This window comes from Arctopsyche grandis, chromosome 3 (assembly GCF_051622035.1).
Source record: "Arctopsyche grandis isolate Sample6627 chromosome 3, ASM5162203v2, whole genome shotgun sequence".
Classification (NCBI taxonomy): domain Eukaryota; kingdom Metazoa; phylum Arthropoda; class Insecta; order Trichoptera; family Hydropsychidae; genus Arctopsyche; species Arctopsyche grandis.
Genome location: NC_135357.1, coordinates 8,090,325 through 8,111,975, shown reverse-complemented (window position 1 = coordinate 8,111,975; position 21,651 = coordinate 8,090,325). Strand labels below are relative to the sequence as shown.

Below are 21,651 nucleotides of genomic sequence, written 5' to 3'. Positions count from 1 at the left end.
CAGGAAATGTCGGGTACTGCTGTAAGCCTGCCGTGGCGTATACGTGACGGTTGGTATGAATATACCCATACAAAATGTACCTGCTGAAGTCGGTACGTGCTGACCTTAACACCGATAGTCGTATTGTACAAATTTCGAATTAAAAAGTCGTCCCAGATTCGCTGCAGAGCAATTGGCAGCAGTGATCCAAATGTGTTGTATCCAGAACTAGCGGAGGGGGAAAGTCGGGGTGGGGGTAGCTGTCTAGATTCGGCGCGTGTGTGTGTGTGTGTGTGTGTACATCGAAAGGATCGGGGCGAACGGAGCGGGCAGGGGACAGAGGCAGGGTCAGTGCGCGCATGGCGCTTGCCGGTGCGGTCGCGTGTTGCCGGGAGATGGCGATGGCGACCGCGTTCGACTAGCGGCTGCGGCTGCGGATACGAATGCGGGCTGGAGCATGCGCCGCTGCCCACACACACCCACACCCACTTCCACATCCACACACACACTCACGGTTTGACAACTTCTCCATTATTTCTATCATTTCGCCAATATATATATATATGTATGTATGTATACGCAATTCCATTCTCCGTATTATCAATTTCAATATTTCAACTCGAACTCGAACTCGCCGACGGACGACAACAGACTGCTGACAGTCAGTCTGTCAAACATGCGAGCCGCCCCCTACGCAAACAAACACTGCCCCACCCCCCACCCCTCTATAACCCCATCGCCGTTTCAAACGTTTCTACGCGCTTACCAACTGAATCATCATTTTTTTTCTTCAATAAGAAATCGATTTTGATTTAATAACAGCTTTTTATAAATTAATTAATACTTTCGTGGGCACTTCAAAAATGTTTATACTTCACACCTGGGACACTAATAAACGATACGGTTAATGAAAAAAAAATCGGTAATTATTAATATTTATTTATTTATTTATTTATTTGGAAAATTTACATTTTATTAAGTTACATAGATTGATAGTAAAAAAACATAATTATGTTAAGTAAACCATTAATAATTTTCACATATAGCTAAAAAAAAGAAAAGCTCAAACATTTAAAATAAGAAACAAAAATGATAATAGAGTAAGATAGTTAGAGAAAACAAAAAGAAAAAAATAGAAATAACAGTATAATAAAAATATCAAAATAATAAGAATAATAATATGATAAAAATTATGAAATATATAACAAAAAACAAAAAGACAAAATAAATACATCAAAATAAAAATTCATAATCACAATCGTAAATTTTCAATAATAAGAATAATAATATGATAAAAATTATGAAATAATAAAAATAATATAATATATAACAAAAAACAAAAAGACAAAATAAATACATCAAAATAAAAATTCATAATCACAATCGTAAATTTTCAATAAAATTAATGATCGAAAAACAAATTTGCAATAATCACTCTAGCTTGTATAGCATTAATATTAAATAAGTCAAACATATAAATTGTTAAAATTAGTGTGTTGACGGTGGAGCTTGCACGCCAGATGAATGAGCTTCTTCCATAATTAGAAAAAGTATTAGGTATGTAAAGGAGCTCATTACATCTAGTCATTCTATTTGGCACACGCAATGATAGTCTGCTCAATAATTGAGGACAGTCGATCGAGCCGTTAAGGATGTTCAAAATTGTTGAGATGTGAGCTATCTCCCTTCTTTTGACAAGTGGAAGTAGATGCTGACACCTACAAGCATCTTCATAGGAAGTATAGGATAATCCAAAACGGCTACTGATGTACCTCAAGAATCTCTTCTGAAAGCGCTCCAATCTGTCTCTTGCACCAGAGTACTCTGGGTTCCAAACTTGGGATGCAAACTCAACAATACTTCTTACGTATGCACAATATAGTATTTTGTATGATTTAATAGAAGTAAAGCATTTGGAGGACCGGATGACGAACCCGAGGGCCTTCGACGCTCGAGCTACGATATTGTCAATATGTTTACTAAAGGATAGATCATATACATATATATCTATAGAACTGAGCATGCTGTCGCGCTCCTGCAATGTGTTGTAACATTGTAAGGGCGTAGAATAATTTTTTTATTTAACTATATAATATTATTACAATATAATTTTTTGCAAAGTCTAATAATATTACTGTGAGGTTTGCTGTATTTTCTAAAAAATATAAATTTCCATTTTTATAAAATACTAGTGGTTTAATCCGGCTTCGCTCGGTATTTGTAAAATAAACCATTTGAACATGGCTAATCTAATAGTAAACGTTCATTTGTTTTTTTTTATTAAATTTATTTGAATCTGGAATTGAAAAAGTAATCAAGATCTGGAACTGAAACAGGAAACCGGAACAGAAAAAGGAGTCCAGAACCGGAACTGAAACAGGAATCCGGATCTGGAACTGAAACAAAAATCCTGAACCGGAACTGAAAACGGAATCGAAAGTGATATCGATATCATCGTCATAAAATTTTTTTTCGTCAAAGTCACGGATTCTACTAACCAAAACTTACATACGAAGTCTTATACAAAGATTTTGACCTGATCCTGATATTTTTAAAATGTTTATATTTCTTTTTTTTTTATCAAATAAACCACTCCGAGAGTGGCACTTTTGTTTGAAATGTAAGCAGGCCAAAATTTTATACATATGTATATTGTTATGTCAAAACAGGTCATTTTGACCTCCATAAATTTCATTAAATTCGTAATATTCGTAATTTTTTGAAAATAAAAGCACCGCGCTTTGTATCGAGGACTTTCCCACGAAACGGCGACTTTAATTTCTCGTTAATTAGCCAAAACTTATCACATTAGACTCATTTAAACTAATATAGATGAATGTTAACTTTTTATTTTTAAAGTAAACTATTCTCAAAAAAAAAGAGATACAGTACCGTGCATGGAAATCGCATAACCATGCACGGTACTGCTTATTTCATGCACGGTATTGTATTTTATTTCCATGCACGGTACTGTATATGAAAAACCTACTATTTCAAAATTTTCGGTGAGAAAAATCGATTGTTCGGAAACACGGGACAAGTTTTCCAATAGGTCCATCGATATCCAAAAAATTTCACCCTGTCCTTGATGAATTCTTCTATAGAACTTGGGTAAATCCATTTTTTGCAACAAAGGCTGATTTAAATGTCATCTTTCAAGATTAACTGTTGGATCAACAGAACTGCTGACGAAGGATTGAAGACGGTTTTCAAAACCATGACATCACTACATACTTTTAGGATATATGTACATATGTCAAAGCAGAATATTCTGTACTTCCTGAAATTACCTTGAAAGTTCTCGTCCCATTTCCTTCAAATGTGAAACTAATTTTCCCTCTATGAGTAAAGTATTTTCCCAAGAAAATCATGAATCTACCTATCGTGAAAATTGTTTTTCACTAAAAATAGTGAAATAGTCTTGTGATTAACATAATTAGTTTCTCCAATTGACTTAGATTAATTCGGTTCACTTCCCAAAGCCTTGTAAATCAACATATACATATGTATCTTATTTATTTAACCTTTCAGTTGAACTTTGATCAATATAATCATATATCAGGATTGTCTCAAAAACTTACAAAAAAAAATCATATCAAAAATTAAATTCATTTAATTTATCAAGATAAATCACATTCCTTTAATATTCGACGCAAACATTTCTAAATTGATCCAAATTGATTACATTCATACATATATATATCAATATATTGAAGTATCCCCTATCAAATGCTACGACGTATTCCACAGTTGACTCGTTGATCCAATTGATATTATTATTTCAGAATCAATGAAAATGATGTTTTTAAGAATAAACTTGAAGCTGACGTTGCTGGTGTTGTGTTTCGGGGTATTTTTCATAATATTTTTATGGAATCAATGCGGACATCTCACTAGAGGGACCATCAGACCCGGTATGTTTATAATGTACATCCAATTTATGCAAATCTATGTACAATGTATGACGTATTAATGATTATTTTTTCAAATATTTGCAGGTATTCCTTTAGAATTGCGTTCTACGGGTGAGGAAATCGAATGCCATATCAATGGAGAGTATTCCATATCGTGCAGACGGGAAGGAGACGAAGTTTATGTGCCATTTACATTTCTACATAAATACTTTGAGGTATTGATATACTTCATATAACATATTGTATGTGAACGAGTTTGCATGGTGGTGGTTTGATGTCTGTGTCATTTTTCAGGTGTACGGGAAGCTAGCGTCTGACGATGGAGTTGATAGATTCGAATGGTCGCATAGTTACAGTAAAGTGTACCATCCGAAGAACAAGTACGACCCTCACGGAGTATTCACCACTTTCGAGAATTACAACGTCGAAGTGCGCGATCGGGTCAAATGTATCAGCGCTGTAGATGGCGTGCCGATTTCGACGCAATGGGAGCCATTAGGTTATCACTATCCTACGCAGATAGCGCAGTTCGGTCTGGCTCACTACAGTAAGAATTTGACCGAGCCGGAGCCGAGGAGGAAGGTCATCGACGACGGTGAGGCCGAGCTGCCAAAATGGACGGTGACGAAAGGGGCTTCGATGATTCGCGTTCACGATTCAACGTTCAAGTCGAACGTTATCGAGTTCTCGACGGGAGACCACAGCAGCAGCCAAGTGATATTGAAAATGGACCACGTTTTAGATTTTATTATGAGCTTTGACGTATATTTAAAGTCGAATTCCAGTATTACAGTCTGTCTCAGATATAGAGAGAAAAATGAAGCTTACTATTTGCACTATATACCCAATAATATAATGATTTCTGCTCAGGTATATATTCGTTGAATTTATGTTTGATTAATGTTATTGAGTTTTAAATTAACATTTTGAACGAATTTTAGGATGAAAATATATATCACGGTATCGGAAAAGCGGACACGTGGAAGCGTCTCACCCGTGACCTTATTATAGATTTACAAAAAGGTATTTCGCTCCAAGAGAAACTAAAAAAGAAATTGTCGAGAGCCAAATTTAAGGTTTGTTTGAATGTTATCATGTATATAATAGCGCTATTCTGTTAAAACACTGCCAATAAAACGTACGAATATAATACAAACATAAATAAACTCTTTATATAGTGTTTGCTAAATAAATAAAAAACCTCTTTATATAGTGTTTGCTACCAATATTTCCTCTAGGCCCTAGATGAAATATTGGCTCAGAGACTTATTGCCCTAGATTCTAGAGCAGTGGTTCTTAACCTGGGTTCGATCACTCAATCATTTGACTGACTCACCGAACCAGGGGTTCGGCGGAAGTCAAGACACACACCCGACTCATATGATTTGGGTGCCAATTAAAAAGGATTCCAATTACGAAGGGTTCGGTGAAGGGCATACGAAACTGGTGGGGGTCAGTACCTCCAACAAGGTTAAGAACCACTGGTCTAGAGCAATAAGTTTCTGAGCATTTAGCGCCATCTATTGAAAATTTATTTAATTAATTAATTTTTCTATTGGTGTTTTATATTGCTTATATGTAGGTACATAGGTAGATTTTACCTTTTTTATATTAAACAATTAAATATAAATCTAATATATAATTTCGAAAGAGACTTTTTATGTATGTATATTTGGTTCGTAGAATTCGTGACGTTCAATTTAATAAAAAAACTAATGAATATTCAAATAAATTTAAATAAAATAAAACTATTCAAATAAATTTGATCAAATGTTTACTTTTGGAAATACCGAGCGAAGCCGGGTAAAACCACTAGTATAAATTAAATATATTTAAAACGCATTTGAAAAAAATACGCGCAGGTCGAACACAGGACTGACACATTTCTTTTAATTTTTTTTTAATTAATAGCCTAATATGCCATAACCCATGCGATGGTATTTCATCAGGCATAATACTAGTGTTTAATATTTTTAATCAAAGTACCAAGTTATACATATTTCGGATGCTATTTTTCGCTTCCTGCAAACTAAATAAGTAATATTGACATTCCCCTTTATATATAGGTAGATTTATTAATTTGGTTTTATTATATAGATTTCAGCAATTATTTTGAGTGGACATGGAATGGTCGACAATATCACATTAGCCTCCAGTGAACATATGGCTCATTTTTACGCAGCAGCCGATTGGTTCGTAAGAAATCAAGATCCGGAAACGGGAGGATGGCCTATACCGGTCAGGAGGAAGTTAGCATCTGGTTTCGCCGAACTGAAACCTGGCTGGTTCGTATTATCAATATGTATATGTCACGGTCCAAGTGTATATTTCGTTCATGAACATACTAGTTTGTTCATACACGAACCTATCTGGTCAGTTATAGTGTACACAAAAGAACAAACTGACAAACGAACTAGGTTATTCATGCACAAACTAATAGTAAGAACACACCAGGTGTGGCTCGTCCATAGTTTAGTACATATGCATGCTATTTTTATGTTCATTCGGTCAATGTGGTGGCCGTCACTGCATGGAAAGTCGAAAGATGGAAAAAATTAAAATCGATTCGTCGCCTCGTTGTTAGCGTAGGTCGGGGTTAGAGATTTGAAAGATCTTTACCATTACCTGGGTTATATTATGATGAAAGAGATAGATAACCCCGACCTACGCTAACGACGAGTCAACGAATCGATTTAGATTTTTTTCCATCTTTCGACTTTCCATCAAGTCACTTTCCTTGCAGTGACCCAGACACATGATTCACTGTGAATTCTCACGAGCCGCCACTGCAACGCATTCAAAAATGCGGCACGGCACACTTAGGTTGGACTCCAGCTGTGATAGGCGTATCCTCATGTCATTGTTAATTCGCACGATCTTATTATTTTGACAAGTTTCTCCTGCATTTCTTCAAATATAGAAATCACTGCCAATACAAGGGTAAAATATCACCGAAAACACTCCAGGGGGTGAGTTTTGCAAAGGATCGAGATGGTATAGATTAGGCGAGCTAGCTTTTTTTTCTTCTAATGCCGAATCCGTATTCGGACGTAGGCGACTACCATGGGCAGACATCATTTATGGCCCGTGCGAATTCTTCCCTATCATGGGCAAGCCGAAATAGCTTTTCGAGACCGAGTCCCATCCATGACCTGATGTTCCGGAGCCAAGAGAGCTTCTTTCTCCCAAGCCAACGTTTGCCTTCTATTTTCCCTTCTATGATTGTATGTAGAAGGCGATATTTGGGGCCGTGAATAATGTGGCCAAAGTATTCCATCTTACGGCGCTTCACCGTGTCAAGAAGCTCTCTCTTTTTATGAAGAAGCTGGAGGACTGTTTCGTTTCTTACATGCTCCTTCCACGAGATGTTTAGCATCCTCCGTTAACACCACATTTCAAAGGACTCTATCCTGTTCATAGATGTCACTAACAGCGTCCACGTTTCGCATCCGTACAGCAAAACCGACCAAACATAGGACTGCAGGACTCTTCAACATTTTTTACATGTGCAAAACTATCTTAAAAAAAAAGAACACGTTGCGTACCACTTTAGGCATAAGTTAAGTATTTTCAATCGTTTGTCCCATCCTCTATGTATGTACGACATATTTTTAGAAATAGCTAAAACGGGAATTATAGCAACGTTGCAATGGGGCTTCCATAGGATTTCCCTTTTAAATACTTGGCGCTTTGACATCTCAAAGGTATTATCAGCTTTTAAAAGTTTGGTGAGTCCATTTGAAGATAGCTTTCAATTGTTGGCACTTAATATAAGACGTGTATGAACACACTAGTATGTTCTTATGAGTTAATACTTGGACTGTAAAACGTAGATACAAAATACATTATATTTGAAATTATAAATAAAACGTTTCAATAATGATACCAGGTACTCGGCCATGGGACAAGGCCACGCTATTTCACTATTGGCAAGAGCTACTTATCGTTCAGGACTTAACAAATACCTTCACTCTGCACTGCAAGCTTTGAGACCGTTCCGTCTTCCCGCATGGCAAGGCGGAGTACTAACATCGTTCTTAGGAAAATATGTTTGGTAAATATACATTTTAAATATCCACAATGTATGTATGTATCTCCATGTCGTTGCTTACGTTGTCTTTATTCCAAGGTATGAGGAGTATCCTACTTCGCCTCCGTCGTTTGTACTTAACGGATTTATATACGCGCTGCTCGGGCTCTACGATCTGAGGGTGATTGCTGGGCCGACTCAAGGTGCTGAAGCCAAAATACTGTACGATCAGGGTATGGATTCTCTGAAGAAGATGCTGCCGCTGTTCGATACCGGGACCGGGAGTATTTACGACCTGCGCCACTTCACGCTAGGCGTGACTCCGAATATTGCCAGATGGGACTATCACGCCACTCACGTCAACCAGCTGCTTCTACTCGCGGGCCTGGAGAAGGAATCGATTTTCGCATCGACGGCTCACCGTTGGGAAGAGTATATGCAGGGCAAGAAAGCTCCGCACAATTAGTATCGAAATTTTTGGAATTTAATATATATATATCGTATCGTTATTGGATTTGCGCACGGTCCGTTTGTATTTCCGAGCGTATAATAAATGTATATTAATATTAACACACATGTGTATGAGTGTGAAATCAAATATTAATCATTGTTTGTTGAAATGTTTCATTTTTATTAAGTATACGTAATATTAATAAAACGGGTCGAATTATTTTAGCCCCGATAACGTACTCATACAAAACACCCAAAGCTGGGACAATCTTCCGTTAATTTTGTATTATTATAATGTACTAATTAAAAGAATAGACTTCTCGGTAGGTTGTTAAGAAATGACCATTATAAAAATTAAGACTTTGGTATTGTTAAAACGAATAGGGGATTTTATTTTGTTTGTTGTTTTATTTGAACGTTTGAATTTTATTTCTTGTCGAAATTTTTGACTTGTTGATTGATTAGGGTACAGTTGTATGAGGTGTGATCAATTGTTTCAAAAGTTCGGAACAGTGTCCAAACTTGTAGTTGTGTATTGATTTTAAATTGAGTGTGAAGAGGCGTGCCAATTTTTTTGCAAGTGACTAAAATTGAATGTGTTCTATTGGTGAACAGACATTGTATTTATGATCAGTCTTGGATCAATTTATTGCGTATGTAACGGATGAAGAATATAATAATGATTGAACTACATTGAAACACGAAACCGCATAAACTTCTTCAAGCATTATAATTTATTTTTTTTAAATTAATGTTATAAAATAATATTATAATTATGTAACACTTGATCACGTCTCGTATTACTTTAATTTAATTTAAATCGTTAACGTTGACTGTCCGTTATCAATTTTTTGTACGTGAATGAAGATCGTTACATACTCAATTGTGTTATATTATACTTGAATGTGTCGTTAAATTTTTTTAACATTGTCTTTAGGCCTTATTTATTATATCTACACCATATTTAACAATGAAATGTTTATTTGTTAGTGTTATAAAAATAATAATTAAAAAAAAACCAGTTGATTATTATATTACATTTTACACTGAGCGATTAATTATTAAATTTCTTAACAAAAAAGTCTGTGAACTGCATTTCTGAGGTGTCGTAGTTTAACTGTCTCGTCTATTTCTGTTGGCGACCAATCCTCACATGTGCTAGGATTTGTATCGAATTGTGTATATATTATATATATATAATACATACGTATTGTTAAAATGTAATGTACTTCCCATTTTTATACATTTTATACTTCAAACTGTAATCCTCCTTATAATTGGTGGCCTATGTACATAATATTTAATTGGGTTTTTGTCTTATATAGAGAAATCTCAACACCAGTACTTCTACTTCCTTTTATATAGAGCGTTTACGGTTGAGTTCGGACGGGAGCTGCTGGCGGCTCTCGTCGCGAATTTCAACCTTGTATTGTAGTAGAAATTCAAGTAGAATGGCATCGGCCGCGTGAGCAGATCGCAGATTCCATGCGAGCGATTCGCTTCCGAGACCGGTGCCGACTTAGAAGGTGCTTGTCTTATAATGATCGTTGTGAAAGATCACTTCTTGCCTATTTGTATACTGTTTTCTATTTCTGTTGTGTTTTAAAATCGCTTCGTCCTGTACTAGTCATTTTAATTATGTTTTTAATGCACATAAATTAAGTTATAGTAATTGTTTCATTTGTATATATATATATATAAATTTTTGACAGATTGTATTTACACATATAATTTATTTGATCGGTGATGGAACAGTAGCATATTGTGAATGATTTAACAAAAAGCGTAATTTATTATCAAAGATTGTATAGAATTGGTCGATTTTTATTAGACAGATGCATGTGAATATTCACAATATGTTCTGATTCATGTCCGCTATAGATCTTGTTAAGTCTTTTAATCTTTATCTATGTTATATTTTGGCTTTTGCGCAATATTAGTGGAATTAGTTGTTCGTTGTAAAGTTGCACAGATCTAGTTGTTCACGTTTGCTATGCGACTCAAGCACGCACTTCTAACATATCGTTTCTAGTATCTAGATAACTCACGAGCTTATTAGATTTTAGCGACTACTCCAGTTTCTAAATATACAGGAATTTTCACCAATCAGTGTAGATAATTGTATTTATTTTTGTATTATTTTATATTTGAAAAGGTCTACAGAATACAATTTATGATGTATACTTTGCTATTGTGAGACGTACATGTAATTTGTTTTTGGTTTATATTGATCATATTGAATGATCCATGTCTAAATAGGGTTCTTAACTGTAATGTTTTGGAGTTGGTTGGTTCAAACAACTGATTTTATAAAGGAGGCATAGGTCTAACAATCAACCAGAACTTCTTAAACTTACCCTTTCATGTCTCGGATACAGGTTTTTACTGGTGTATCTAGTGGAAATATCGTTTTGTCACAAATTAAACTATGTTATAAAGTGTTTAGAACTTTTCTATCGGTGGAAATGTACAAAATATACAATACAATTTAGATGTAGGCTTATACTGAAAGTTTTTACCTATATATTGAATACTTGTGATAAGTTTAAATCATAATTGAAGGGCCCGGGGCAAGATGGTGTCAACCATTATTTTGGTGAAAATTTTCCTGGATATGCCATCCTATGTAAAATGATTAATTTACATAGATGGCATATTCAGGAAAATTTGGACCAAAATGATGGTTGACACTATCTTGCCCCGAGCCCTTAAATTGAACCATTGACTCATTCGTTTCATATTTTTTTGATGCATTATTACAATAGAAAGCACACTTAGTATCATCTATTGTTGTCTTAAAATTATGACACAGGTTTGCCATTACAAATTGACCCCTTTTCAATGTCAATTTGGAATGAAAAACCTATATTAAAAATAATGTACTGTATTATTTCTAATCTATTTTCTTGAATGTCAAAATGACGTTGCATAAATTTACTATTGACCTTTTTTTTTATTAACTTCATTTTTAAAAAATAATTAATCATTTGTTTTTATCGTGAACAAAATTTGTGCACAAATTTTTCATTTGTTTTTTTTTTTTTTTCAAATTTTCATAAGAGATAAATTTTACGTTTCTTTTCACTGTATTTTAAAAATCGAATTGTTACGTTAATATTTTACCATATAAAAAAAATCATAGATGTGTTATGTATGATAAATATTATTATTGTTGTTTTTTGAGTAAATTTTTTTAGAATTTAAAGATCTTGATTGCATGACTTTATTAAATAAAAATAATAAAAAGCATTCCACTTGTATAAACAGTTGCATTCAAGCAATAGTCGGAAGAAATAGCAACAGGAGCAATCGCTTCTATATTTATATATTCAAAAAATGCATATGTAGGATAAACAACACGTACGAATTGTTTCAACAATTTTTCCGATAGCGCATGCTAAATGTAAACGATGTGTATAAATTATAATAATGTCTAACATTCTGTAATCAGTATGCATTTATTGTATCATTCGAATGTTATGTACGTATCTGTATATCGTTATACACATGTATGTAGGTTTATATAAAAATATTTAAAAAAAAAAATGCTTGTATGTAAATAGGTAATGAAAATGCGGTATTGATTATCACTCACAGAGTGGTTGACAATAATTTAGTTTTGAATAAATGACATAAACTGATGATTGGTATTATTTTTCAACAAAATTTATTCACGAGATAAAACATTAACAGTAAAAAAAAATGATAAAATATGACTAGATCAAATTCACTTATACGATAGCCCTAGCACAAGACGGGATAAAATTGATGCCGATACGCATCTAACGATTGAAGCACACACTTGAATCAACAATTGTTATTTGAAATGCAAAAATAGTTACTATACAATATCAATTAAACGGTTCGGTCACTAAAATCTCGATCGCGGAACGTCTGGCACCCAAAAACTCCATTCATCGAGTTTAATTCAACTAAGATACTAACGAGAATTCGATTTAGATATTCCGTATTCGCGATTTTCACGTGCGAAATAATCCGTTTACCCAATTAAACATATAATTGCTCAAAGCCTACTTTTAACGACAACCTGAATAGTTTCACGATTAAATTATCATCATACGTCTAACTTACGATACGGAATGAAAAGTCAAAATTTTGCTACTATAATAATTTCGAAATATACTATATAAAACGCAATTCAAATGTTATTGTACTGTTACGAAAGCGATCAATCAATACTTTTTTGTATTATTTATACATTAGTTTTTATAATTCAAACGGTGACGAAGTGTTCTTAGTTTAGTTAATTCAAATTTAATACAACGTACAAAAGTTTAAAATTTAAAATCTCGTCACATGAAATGATTCACTTCTCAACGCAGAGAAATGTTTACTCCATCCGTTTCCGAAGTCGACTGCAATCGTCGATGATGAATCTGTAAAATAAGAACGGCAGCGGGGCTGTCGACACGTGCCACAGTGCGTGAGCATCCCAGAAATGAAACAGCGGAGGAAAATCGCTCAATTCCAACAGCATAGAAGCTGCTGTCAGAACGACAAATGCTAAACAACGCCACACGTATAATCGGCCTCGCCATAGCTGGACGCTGCACCAGATGAACCATCCCAACCCGCCAAGAAACCCTAAATAACAATCATACATACACATTTGCATCATAATTTCATTAAAAAAAAACGTAACAAGAAAGTAATTCAACAAACTAACCAGCGGATACATTAGCAACCATATTGTAACCGTAATCTATCTTCTCGGAATATAAGTAGACAACGTGATTGATATAATAAGAGGCACATAAGCAAGAGAACATCACACCCCATAGCTTCGGTTTTCCATACAATACTCTGAAAGAATCAGTATATTATATTACAATATTTTAATTTATACCAGGAATGCCTATCAGGTAACCCCAATGCGCCTTCCTAGCCAGAAACATTGTACATTTGATACAAATAATATTAGTATTGTAACGTATACTAAAATAAGAGGTTAGTTAAGTGCAATCGGATTAAGCCGAGGCGCATCCCGGACACTGTGCGACCATTATAATTGGTTTCAAGGATTATCTACAGGCTTAAGTGCAAGTCGGCTAAACAATAAATGCGGCGATAGCGGTACTCGGTCGCATTCCCATGGAGTTCTCAGAAGTGATCCATACCGTGGGTCTGAGTGTCGTGGAAATACATATCCGAGTACAATAACAATAGGTAAACAAATCGGAAGTCGAAGATGTCCTGAGAGACCTATCCCTTATAAGGCGATATCAAGACATTCTGGACTGAGCACTGCCAGTGCGTGTATCTCCTTAATCATCAATAAGTGCTGTGAGACGACTTTGGCCTTTTACTTGGATCCTCCATCCACCCCTACGCAACAGTATTATACAAAGTACATAAATACATATCAATTAATACCCACAGAGATATCTATGTTCAAATTCGTAAATTTGTAGCATTTTAAACAATTCAGAAAAATTCAGAAAATATATACATATATTGTTACGTACACCGCCGAATAAGTGCAATCGGATTAGGCCGAGTAGCATCCCAGAGACTGTGTGACCGTTATAGTTGGTTTCAAGGATTATCTCCAGACTAATTGCAAGTAGGCTAAACAATGGCCACCGAATTGGCCGCTATTGGTCCCTTCTCAGAAGTGACCGATAGCGTGGGACTGAGTGTCGTGGGAATACATATCCGGGTACATGCCTAAACAATAGGGAAGTAACCGGACATCGAAGATGCCCTGAGCGACCTATCCGTTATAAGGCGGTACTTAGGCGATATCAAGACATTCTGGACGGAGCACTGCCAGTGTGTGTATCTCCTTAATCACCAATAAATGATGTGAAACGACTTTGGCCTTTTACTTGGATCCTCCACCCACCCCTACGCAACAATATCAATTAACATCCACAGAGACATTTATAGTCAAATTTGTAATTCAGCGAAATACGAAATTGCTGAAAACTCGAGATTTTACGAGAAAATGAGTAAGATTGCCAATTTTTTGGAACCGTTTTAATGAAAATCAGATAAATTGGCAAACTCTGATAGGAAACGATCGACCTGGAGTCAAAAATCCAATGTCTGGCCAGCAGAAACCAGTGGGATTTGAACCCGTGACCATTCTGTTCAAAGCATTATATGCTAACCACTAGTCTATTCCGTTTAATAGTATTGTATCAGATTGTGGGATATCTTACCTCATTCCAAAGCAATAGAATACGATTACGACCATTGAAAACGCACATGCGTAGTCCATAAACTCGGTGAAATACGTATCACGAGTGTGGAAGACTATAGACCAAAACCAAGCGTTGACACAGACCTTAAAATTGATAAAAAAAATTGACGGAACAAATATTATGCAATATATGAGTATTATACGAGAAGATAAAATTATCGTTACCATTGCAAAAACTTGCCAAAGCCAAAATAAACCGTTAGTTTTTCTGATATGTTTTTTCATACTTCTATAGTTGATAATGTGGGAAAATAAATTGAGGACAGATCCTATTACAGAACCCACTTCTTGAATTCCGAGGACTCTTATAAACGGCCACTGAATTGTAATGATTATTATTAGACAAAGATAAATAGCACTGTAGACAATAAATGTTACCAATTCCATAGTGAGTAAGACCGAAAACACACTAAGTAGTATGGGACGTCACGTCCTTCTTTTTTTGCTTCAGCTTGACGTGGTGCTACTTTAGTATGCGGTCTACCTTAGCATGCAATCTACCTTTGAATCGCAGTCGACTATTTTTTTTTATTTGTATCGTAGCAACAACCTGTTTATTATAATTTTTGTTTTTTTCTGCCGCCCCATAATTTTGTCGAAGCATTTCTATCAAAATATAGTCAGCAGCGAAGAAAATACCGACCTAACACCCTAATCTTAAATGAATAGGGCCAACCCTAACTTAACCTAAACCTTAAATAAATAAATGTTGGCTGCTAAGATAAGTTTTTTTTTAAGTTTTATTTCATCAATATTTTCACAAAAAAAAACATATCTTAGCAGCTAACACCTATTTATTTAAGGGTCAGGTTAGGTTAAGTTAGTTAGTTATTCATTTAAAATTGGGTTGTTAGGGTCAGTATCATTTAGTCTCACTGTCACACGCGAGAACTGAGACAGTAAGACGTCATATTAAAGTAAAAACGTGAAGGTAGATCGCATACTAAAGTAGATATGTGAAGGTAGACAGCATACTAAAGTGGCACCCAATGGGTGTTCCCCAAAACGAATTCGGGTGTATTTGCACGTGCAGAATGCATATGTTTGGGGATTCAACCGACAAGTTTCTCCTACATTTCTTCAAATATGGAATTCACCGTTATCGATCACTGTCAAGCACGTATAAATACAAGAATAAAATATCACTGAAATCACTCCAGGGGGTGATTTTTGGAACTGTGTACTATATATATATATGGGCTGGAGTGCTGCCTTTTTTCGCATGTTTAAAAGTATCTAAAAAGAAAAACACACTCAGTGTGTTTTCGCCCTAAGAAATTCACATACAATCAACACTATAAAGTATTAATTTTTAAACCAATTGTACTAGTCCAAAATAGTACAATTGAAACAATACGAGAAAGATTTGGCAACTTTACTGTACGTGTTAAAGCGGTCTCCGTGACGAGACAGAATGTTAATATATATATATTTGTGTTTTCTGTAATTTAATATTCTGTCTCGTCACGTAGACCCGTGTTAAAGATATACTTTTCCGAAAAATTGTGGAATTTGCCATCCTCGTTTCTCGAACGCATCAACCGTTTTCCACATGCAATCGTATTGACATTCTTCCGTACATTTCCAAAGTAGCAGTTTGTGTTCCACCGGTTGAAGGATGTTTAGTTCTGGTTTGTACGATTCTCCATCTGAAACGTATGAATACGGTTCTATAAAGTGGTTGGGTATTAATGAGCCGGTATAGTTGAATGAGAGTGCAGGAAACCATCGGTGCAGTTGACTTTGATGCAGGAGCGCCAGCATTTATTGAAGAATGGAATGTTATCACCGGGAGAAGCGAGTGCTAGTGGCAAAATAAACGCCACTAGCAATGCCGCTGCCCCCCACGAGCACGCCATCAGCTGTCCAAACTCCACAACCGACTGACAGATGCCCGAGAAACACTAATAACGGCCATGCTCAATTAAATTCTATTGCACAAAGACCAATATTATTTATTTGTAACACTACGTCTTTCTCATCGTCCCTTCAGTTGACAGCAATTCCAAAGGTTAGGTTGGCATCATGGCACCAATTGACCCCCACTCCTCGGACATAGATCTCAGCGCGTGAGAAGACGCGCTTTCTTCTCATCGGACTTCCAGCGGCTACAGTCGAGAGCTGTCTCCAGTCCCATCATCATCCCGAGAGAATCGAGCCGAGGACTGTACGTGCGATCGAGCGCAGTAGTAGCTGTACAGTTCTTGGAGCTCCCGCCCTTTTCGTACGCAACTGTTGAATATGAAATGGCTCCCACGTTGAGATGCGCAGGATGAACAGGTGTCTTCCAGGAGCACGATCGAAAGGGAGAACATGGACTGACCTAGACGTGTCGTAGGGGTCGTAGGCTTCTCCTAGTTCTATGCAAGTCGTTGTTAAATCACAGCCAGCTATAAGAGCTGGCGGGATAAAAGCTGGAGACCAGGTCACGAGATCCTTCCTCTACGTATACGATTTCTGACTGTACAGAAAACTGCTCAGCAAATGCTTTTTTTACGAGATTTTTTATTATTATCGACTAGACATATGAACTTCGCATGTTGATACGGACATACGAGTCCGTAACGTCATTTTACATTTGAAAATTCTTTGCCGTGTACCAGAATCACAGAATTAAGGAAGAGATAAATAACATACTTGCATTAGCGTCGCGTATCCATATCCGAGTAAAAAAAGCAATTGCTAAGCAATATTTGAGAAATTATACGGCAATTTTTCTGTATGACAAATTTTGACCGCACGCGTGATTTTCGTAGCGGCGGTTATCCTGGTAGTGATTCACATTTGGGATGTAATCTGTTTACCGTATATTCTTCCTCTTCTAATGCCGAATCCGTATTCGGACGTAGACGACTACCATGGGCAGACATCGTTTATGGCCCGAGCAAATTCCTTCCTATCATGGGCAAACTGAAATAACTTTTTGAGTCCCATTCATGACCTGATGTTCCGGAGCGAAGAAAGCTTCTTTCTCCCAAGCCACCGTTTGCCTTCTATTTTCCCCTCTATGATTGTTTATAGAAGGCGATATTTGGGGCCGCGAATAATGTGGCCAAAGTATTCCATCTTACGGCGCTTCACCGTGTCAAGAAGTTCACTTTTTTTATGAAGAAGCTGGAGGACTGTTTCGTTTCTTATATGCTCCTTCCACGAGATATTTAGCATCCTCCGGTAACACCACATTTTAAAGGACTCTATCCTGTTAATGGATGCCACTAACAGCGTTCAAGTTTAACATCCATACAGCAACACCGACCAAACATAGGAGTGGAGGATTCTTAAGCGCAATTTCATAGACAACCTTTGATAACACAAAACATTTTTGATGCTGCCGAAGGCATTGGTTTATATATATATATATGTATATCAGTGGCGTGCGCTGAAATTCTCTCTTTTTGTCGTACAGCCTTACTTAATGTGCACGAACGGGATACAAGAGGAACAGCCTGTTCCTCTTGTATCCTGCTCGTGCACATTAAGTAAGGCTGTACGATAAAAAGAGAGAGAATTTCAGCGCACGCCACTGATGTATATGTATATATAAAAACCAATGTATGTCTGTCTGCTGATCGTATGCGTCGGTCACACTAAAACTGGTCACGAGAAAACTGGACCGGTTGCTTTTTGCTTCACTGTCCTGCGTGGGACGCCCCGAGAGAGGCCCTCAAAGCCGCGATGGCCAAAAAAACGGATATGATACGTTGACGGATGTTGCTGTAAGGTATGAACAGGAAATGTCGGGTACTGCTGTAAGCCTGCCGTGGCGTAAACGTGACGGTTCGTATGAATATACCCATACAAAATGTACCAAAGAATACTTTTCATACGGCATAGCAATGCGAGCAGCCGCCAGCCCGCACCACAACATCACCGCGAATCGGATCCCAGATAATTCGCTAGATCGATAGGCATGGAGTAAACTCCATGGAACTATCTATAAAATATTACCCACTACTATTTTCATACGGCCGGATACCTGCTGAAGTCGGTACGTGCTGACTAGGTATGAACAGACCTTAAACCGCTTCTACAACCCCACTGCGTCTTTCTCTCCGATCCTGGAAACCCCCACTTCACGTCCACGCTACAATACTCTTCAAAACTCAACCGAGTTTCCATAGACCGGGAAACGGTCGAAACTCATCGCCCGTCCTATAATACTGACATTTGATATTTAAATAGTGACGAAATACTTGGCAGTAGAATACACAAGCTATTAGAATAGAAAGTGAGATGCATGTGAGAGAGGTGAAGTTGTCAAGTTGTCGAGCGTGTGCGTGTGCGTGTGTGTGTGTGTGGGGCAGTTGTCAGGTCGGAGGGGTGAAAGGGGAGTGTCGTGGAAAGTGAAGAGTGAAGAGTGAAGAGTGAAGAGTGAAGAGTGAAGAGTGGTGTGCAGGGAAGCGGCGAAGTGTCAACAGCAGTGGGTCGGGTGGGGGCGGCGGCGCTCCCGGCATGAGCGCGGGCGCGGGGGGCGCAGTGGGCGTGGGGGCGGCCGGCGCCAACGGCGTCAAGGCGAGGCGCGCGCTGGCCGCGTGCGGGGGCGGAGGCGCCACGGGGCCCGGCGGGGGCGGAGGCCCACCTTCAGCTCTCTCGGCAGTCAACGCCGGCTCAGCCATGACGGCCGACCTGGCCTCGCTGTTCGAGTGCCCCGTCTGCTTCGACTACGTCCTCCCACCCATCCTGCAGTGCCAGAGCGGCCACCTCGTCTGCTCCAGCTGTCGCCCCAAACTCACCTGCTGCCCCACCTGTCGGGGGCCGCTCGGCAACATCCGCAACCTGGCCATGGAGAAGGTGGCCGGCAACGTCATGTTCCCCTGCAAGCACTCGGCCACGGGCTGCGCAGCCACCCTAGTGCACACCGAGAAGGCCGACCACGAGGAGGTCTGCGAATTCAGACCCTACACCTGCCCTTGTCCGGGCGCCTCTTGCAAGTGGCAGGGCGGCCTCGACCAAGTCATGCCTCACCTCATGATGTCCCACAAGAGCATAACCACCCTGCAAGGCGAAGACATAGTCTTCCTAGCCACCGATATAAACCTCCCCGGTGCCGTCGACTGGGTCATGATGCAATCCTGCTTCAACCACCACTTCATGCTCGTCCTAGAAAAACAAGAGAAGTTCGACGGCCATCAGCAATTCTTCGCGATAGTTCAACTCATCGGCTCCAGGAAGCAGGCCGAGAACTTCGCGTACAGATTGGAGCTGAACGGGCACAGGAGACGGCTCACTTGGGAGGCGATGCCTCGGTCGATTCACGAAGGTGTCTCCTCGGCCATCATGAACTCGGACTGCTTGGTGTTCGATACGTCGCTCGCTCAACTGTTCGCCGACAATGGAAACTTAGGCATCAACGTCACCATATCCGTTGTTTAATCGTCGACGCGAATGACAGAAACAATCGTAGATCTCATATTAAATATAAATATCGAATACGATCCAAAGTGATACGACGTCTGATGGAAACATTGAACTCGTTCCGAGTGATTTTTTTTTAGATATTTTCATATATTTATTTTTTATAGAATTAAACTTTTACCGTAAGAGTGTGAAATGAATAACGAGATGTCTGTATTTATACATAAATATGATTTTTGTCACATTGATGAAGCCGTGTGTAGGACGATAATTACAATCATACGTTCGTCGTACGATGATTATATTGAAACACCTTATATTATATTATATATGTATATAGAGAATAATGAAAATGATCGTCGACGACGGATAATAATTTTTAATTAATTTAAACCATTGCAGTGAGAGGCTTCAGAACTTACGATGATAATTCCGACACGACACAATCGTACGAGTCAAATCAACGACCTCTGTCCTATTTATCAATATAGGCAAAGTGAATAAATAAATACTAAAAGCGTTGCAAAATGTAAACAATAAAAACATACACGGAAACGTTTCATGAGGAATTTCACTGTATTTGTTTTGTTATAGTTTTCGAGTCGTATTTCATAAGTGAATGCCGAGAAAGTTTTGACGATCCACTTAAAGTCGTTATGAAATATTTATTGTAAATTGGATTCTAACAGTCTTCATAGCCCGCTTTGGTTCAAAAGGTGGGATTTCACTGCCAAATTATATAATCGTAGTCTTTCTGACGATGAGGCCTCTGTAAATACTCGCATAATACTATATATGTATATATATATATATATCGTAGAGACTAACTATTTCAAACAAATTTAAATCTGCTCATGTGTGTGTGTAATTTATGCAATTCCTATCTACATATGTATAAATAAGTTTAAAAAAAAAAGTATAGAGAAAAATGTCTTAAAATATTCTCGGTTTATGTAATAAAAAAATAACAATACGATACGTTAGACAACCTAAATTATAATTGCCTTAAATTCAATCTCATTAATGGATATAATTTAAAAATTGTACACGTATATATATTTTTCTAATGGATTAATTTTTAAAATCGCACCTCCGATTTGAAGAGATGCGATATAAAATACCTACATGCGATATTAATAAATATTTTAATTAGAAATGAGAAAGTATGATAATATTTAGTCATCGTGAATTATTCCCTTTTTTACTATAAAATACATTTTTTTGTAAAAATTGACTGAAGATGATTGTTTTTAGAATTAGAAAAATGTTAGACATAATCTCAAATGAAGTTGTATCTTTTTTTTTTTTATATTATTTTTTGGCTACTTAGATTTTACACATACGAGTAAAATCAAATACATTTCAATTAAAACTCTTGCAATGCATTCTTGCTAAAATCAAATAATTAATACTTGTACTATACAAAAAATATTTTTATTGCATACTATGTCCATTCATATACACAGATCAGACGAGATTCACATTCAATTGCTGATTTTTAACAAATATTCAATTCGACCGATACTTAACTGATATTGACTAAATATTACACGTTGTAGAAAATCTCAATTATACTCATTTGCTTTCTAAATTAGCTGGCTTCGGCCAGAGTAAGTTATATATGTATCGATGAATTGAGTAGAGCAATCATTATCAAATCCTAAAATGAATAATACTTATGGTTAATAGTGGAGAGT

General features: G+C 37.1%; 3 protein-coding genes across 4 annotated transcripts; 2 read left to right on the top strand and 1 right to left on the bottom strand.

Moving 5' to 3' along the window:
• Positions 1-203: 203 nt before the first annotated feature.
• Hsepi (D-glucuronyl C5-epimerase) lies at positions 204-12,015 on the top strand. Of its 2 annotated transcripts, XR_013260314.1 has the most exons (9): positions 204-493; positions 3,765-3,893; positions 3,978-4,108; positions 4,188-4,763; positions 4,835-4,969; positions 5,991-6,178; positions 7,783-7,947; positions 8,023-8,467; positions 11,079-12,015. XR_013260314.1 is itself a non-coding variant. In XM_077426835.1 (8 exons), the coding sequence occupies exons 2-8, from the start codon at positions 3,770-3,772 to the stop codon at positions 8,387-8,389; spliced, it is 1,686 nt and encodes a 561-aa protein (XP_077282961.1). In that variant the 5' UTR covers positions 204-493; positions 3,765-3,769; the 3' UTR covers positions 8,390-8,574. The 2 variants fall into 2 exon arrangements, 1 of the variants encoding a protein (XP_077282961.1); XM_077426835.1 differs by lacking the exon at positions 11,079-12,015 and having other exon boundaries at positions 8,023-8,574.
• PGAP3 (Per1-like protein PGAP3) lies at positions 11,420-16,587 on the bottom strand. The gene is made up of 6 exons (XM_077426837.1): positions 16,326-16,587; positions 16,091-16,248; positions 14,765-14,917; positions 14,559-14,683; positions 13,061-13,197; positions 11,420-12,978 (listed from the first exon to the last, which is right to left on the bottom strand). The coding sequence occupies exons 1-6, from the start codon at positions 16,456-16,458 to the stop codon at positions 12,725-12,727; spliced, it is 960 nt and encodes a 319-aa protein (XP_077282963.1). The 5' UTR covers positions 16,459-16,587; the 3' UTR covers positions 11,420-12,724.
• Positions 16,588-19,186: 2,599 nt separating this feature from the next.
• LOC143908973 (E3 ubiquitin-protein ligase SIAH1) lies at positions 19,187-20,098 on the top strand. The gene has a single exon (XM_077426834.1). The coding sequence runs from the start codon at positions 19,214-19,216 to the stop codon at positions 19,970-19,972; it is 759 nt and encodes a 252-aa protein (XP_077282960.1). The 5' UTR covers positions 19,187-19,213; the 3' UTR covers positions 19,973-20,098.
• The last annotated feature ends 1,553 nt before the right edge of the window (positions 20,099-21,651 follow it).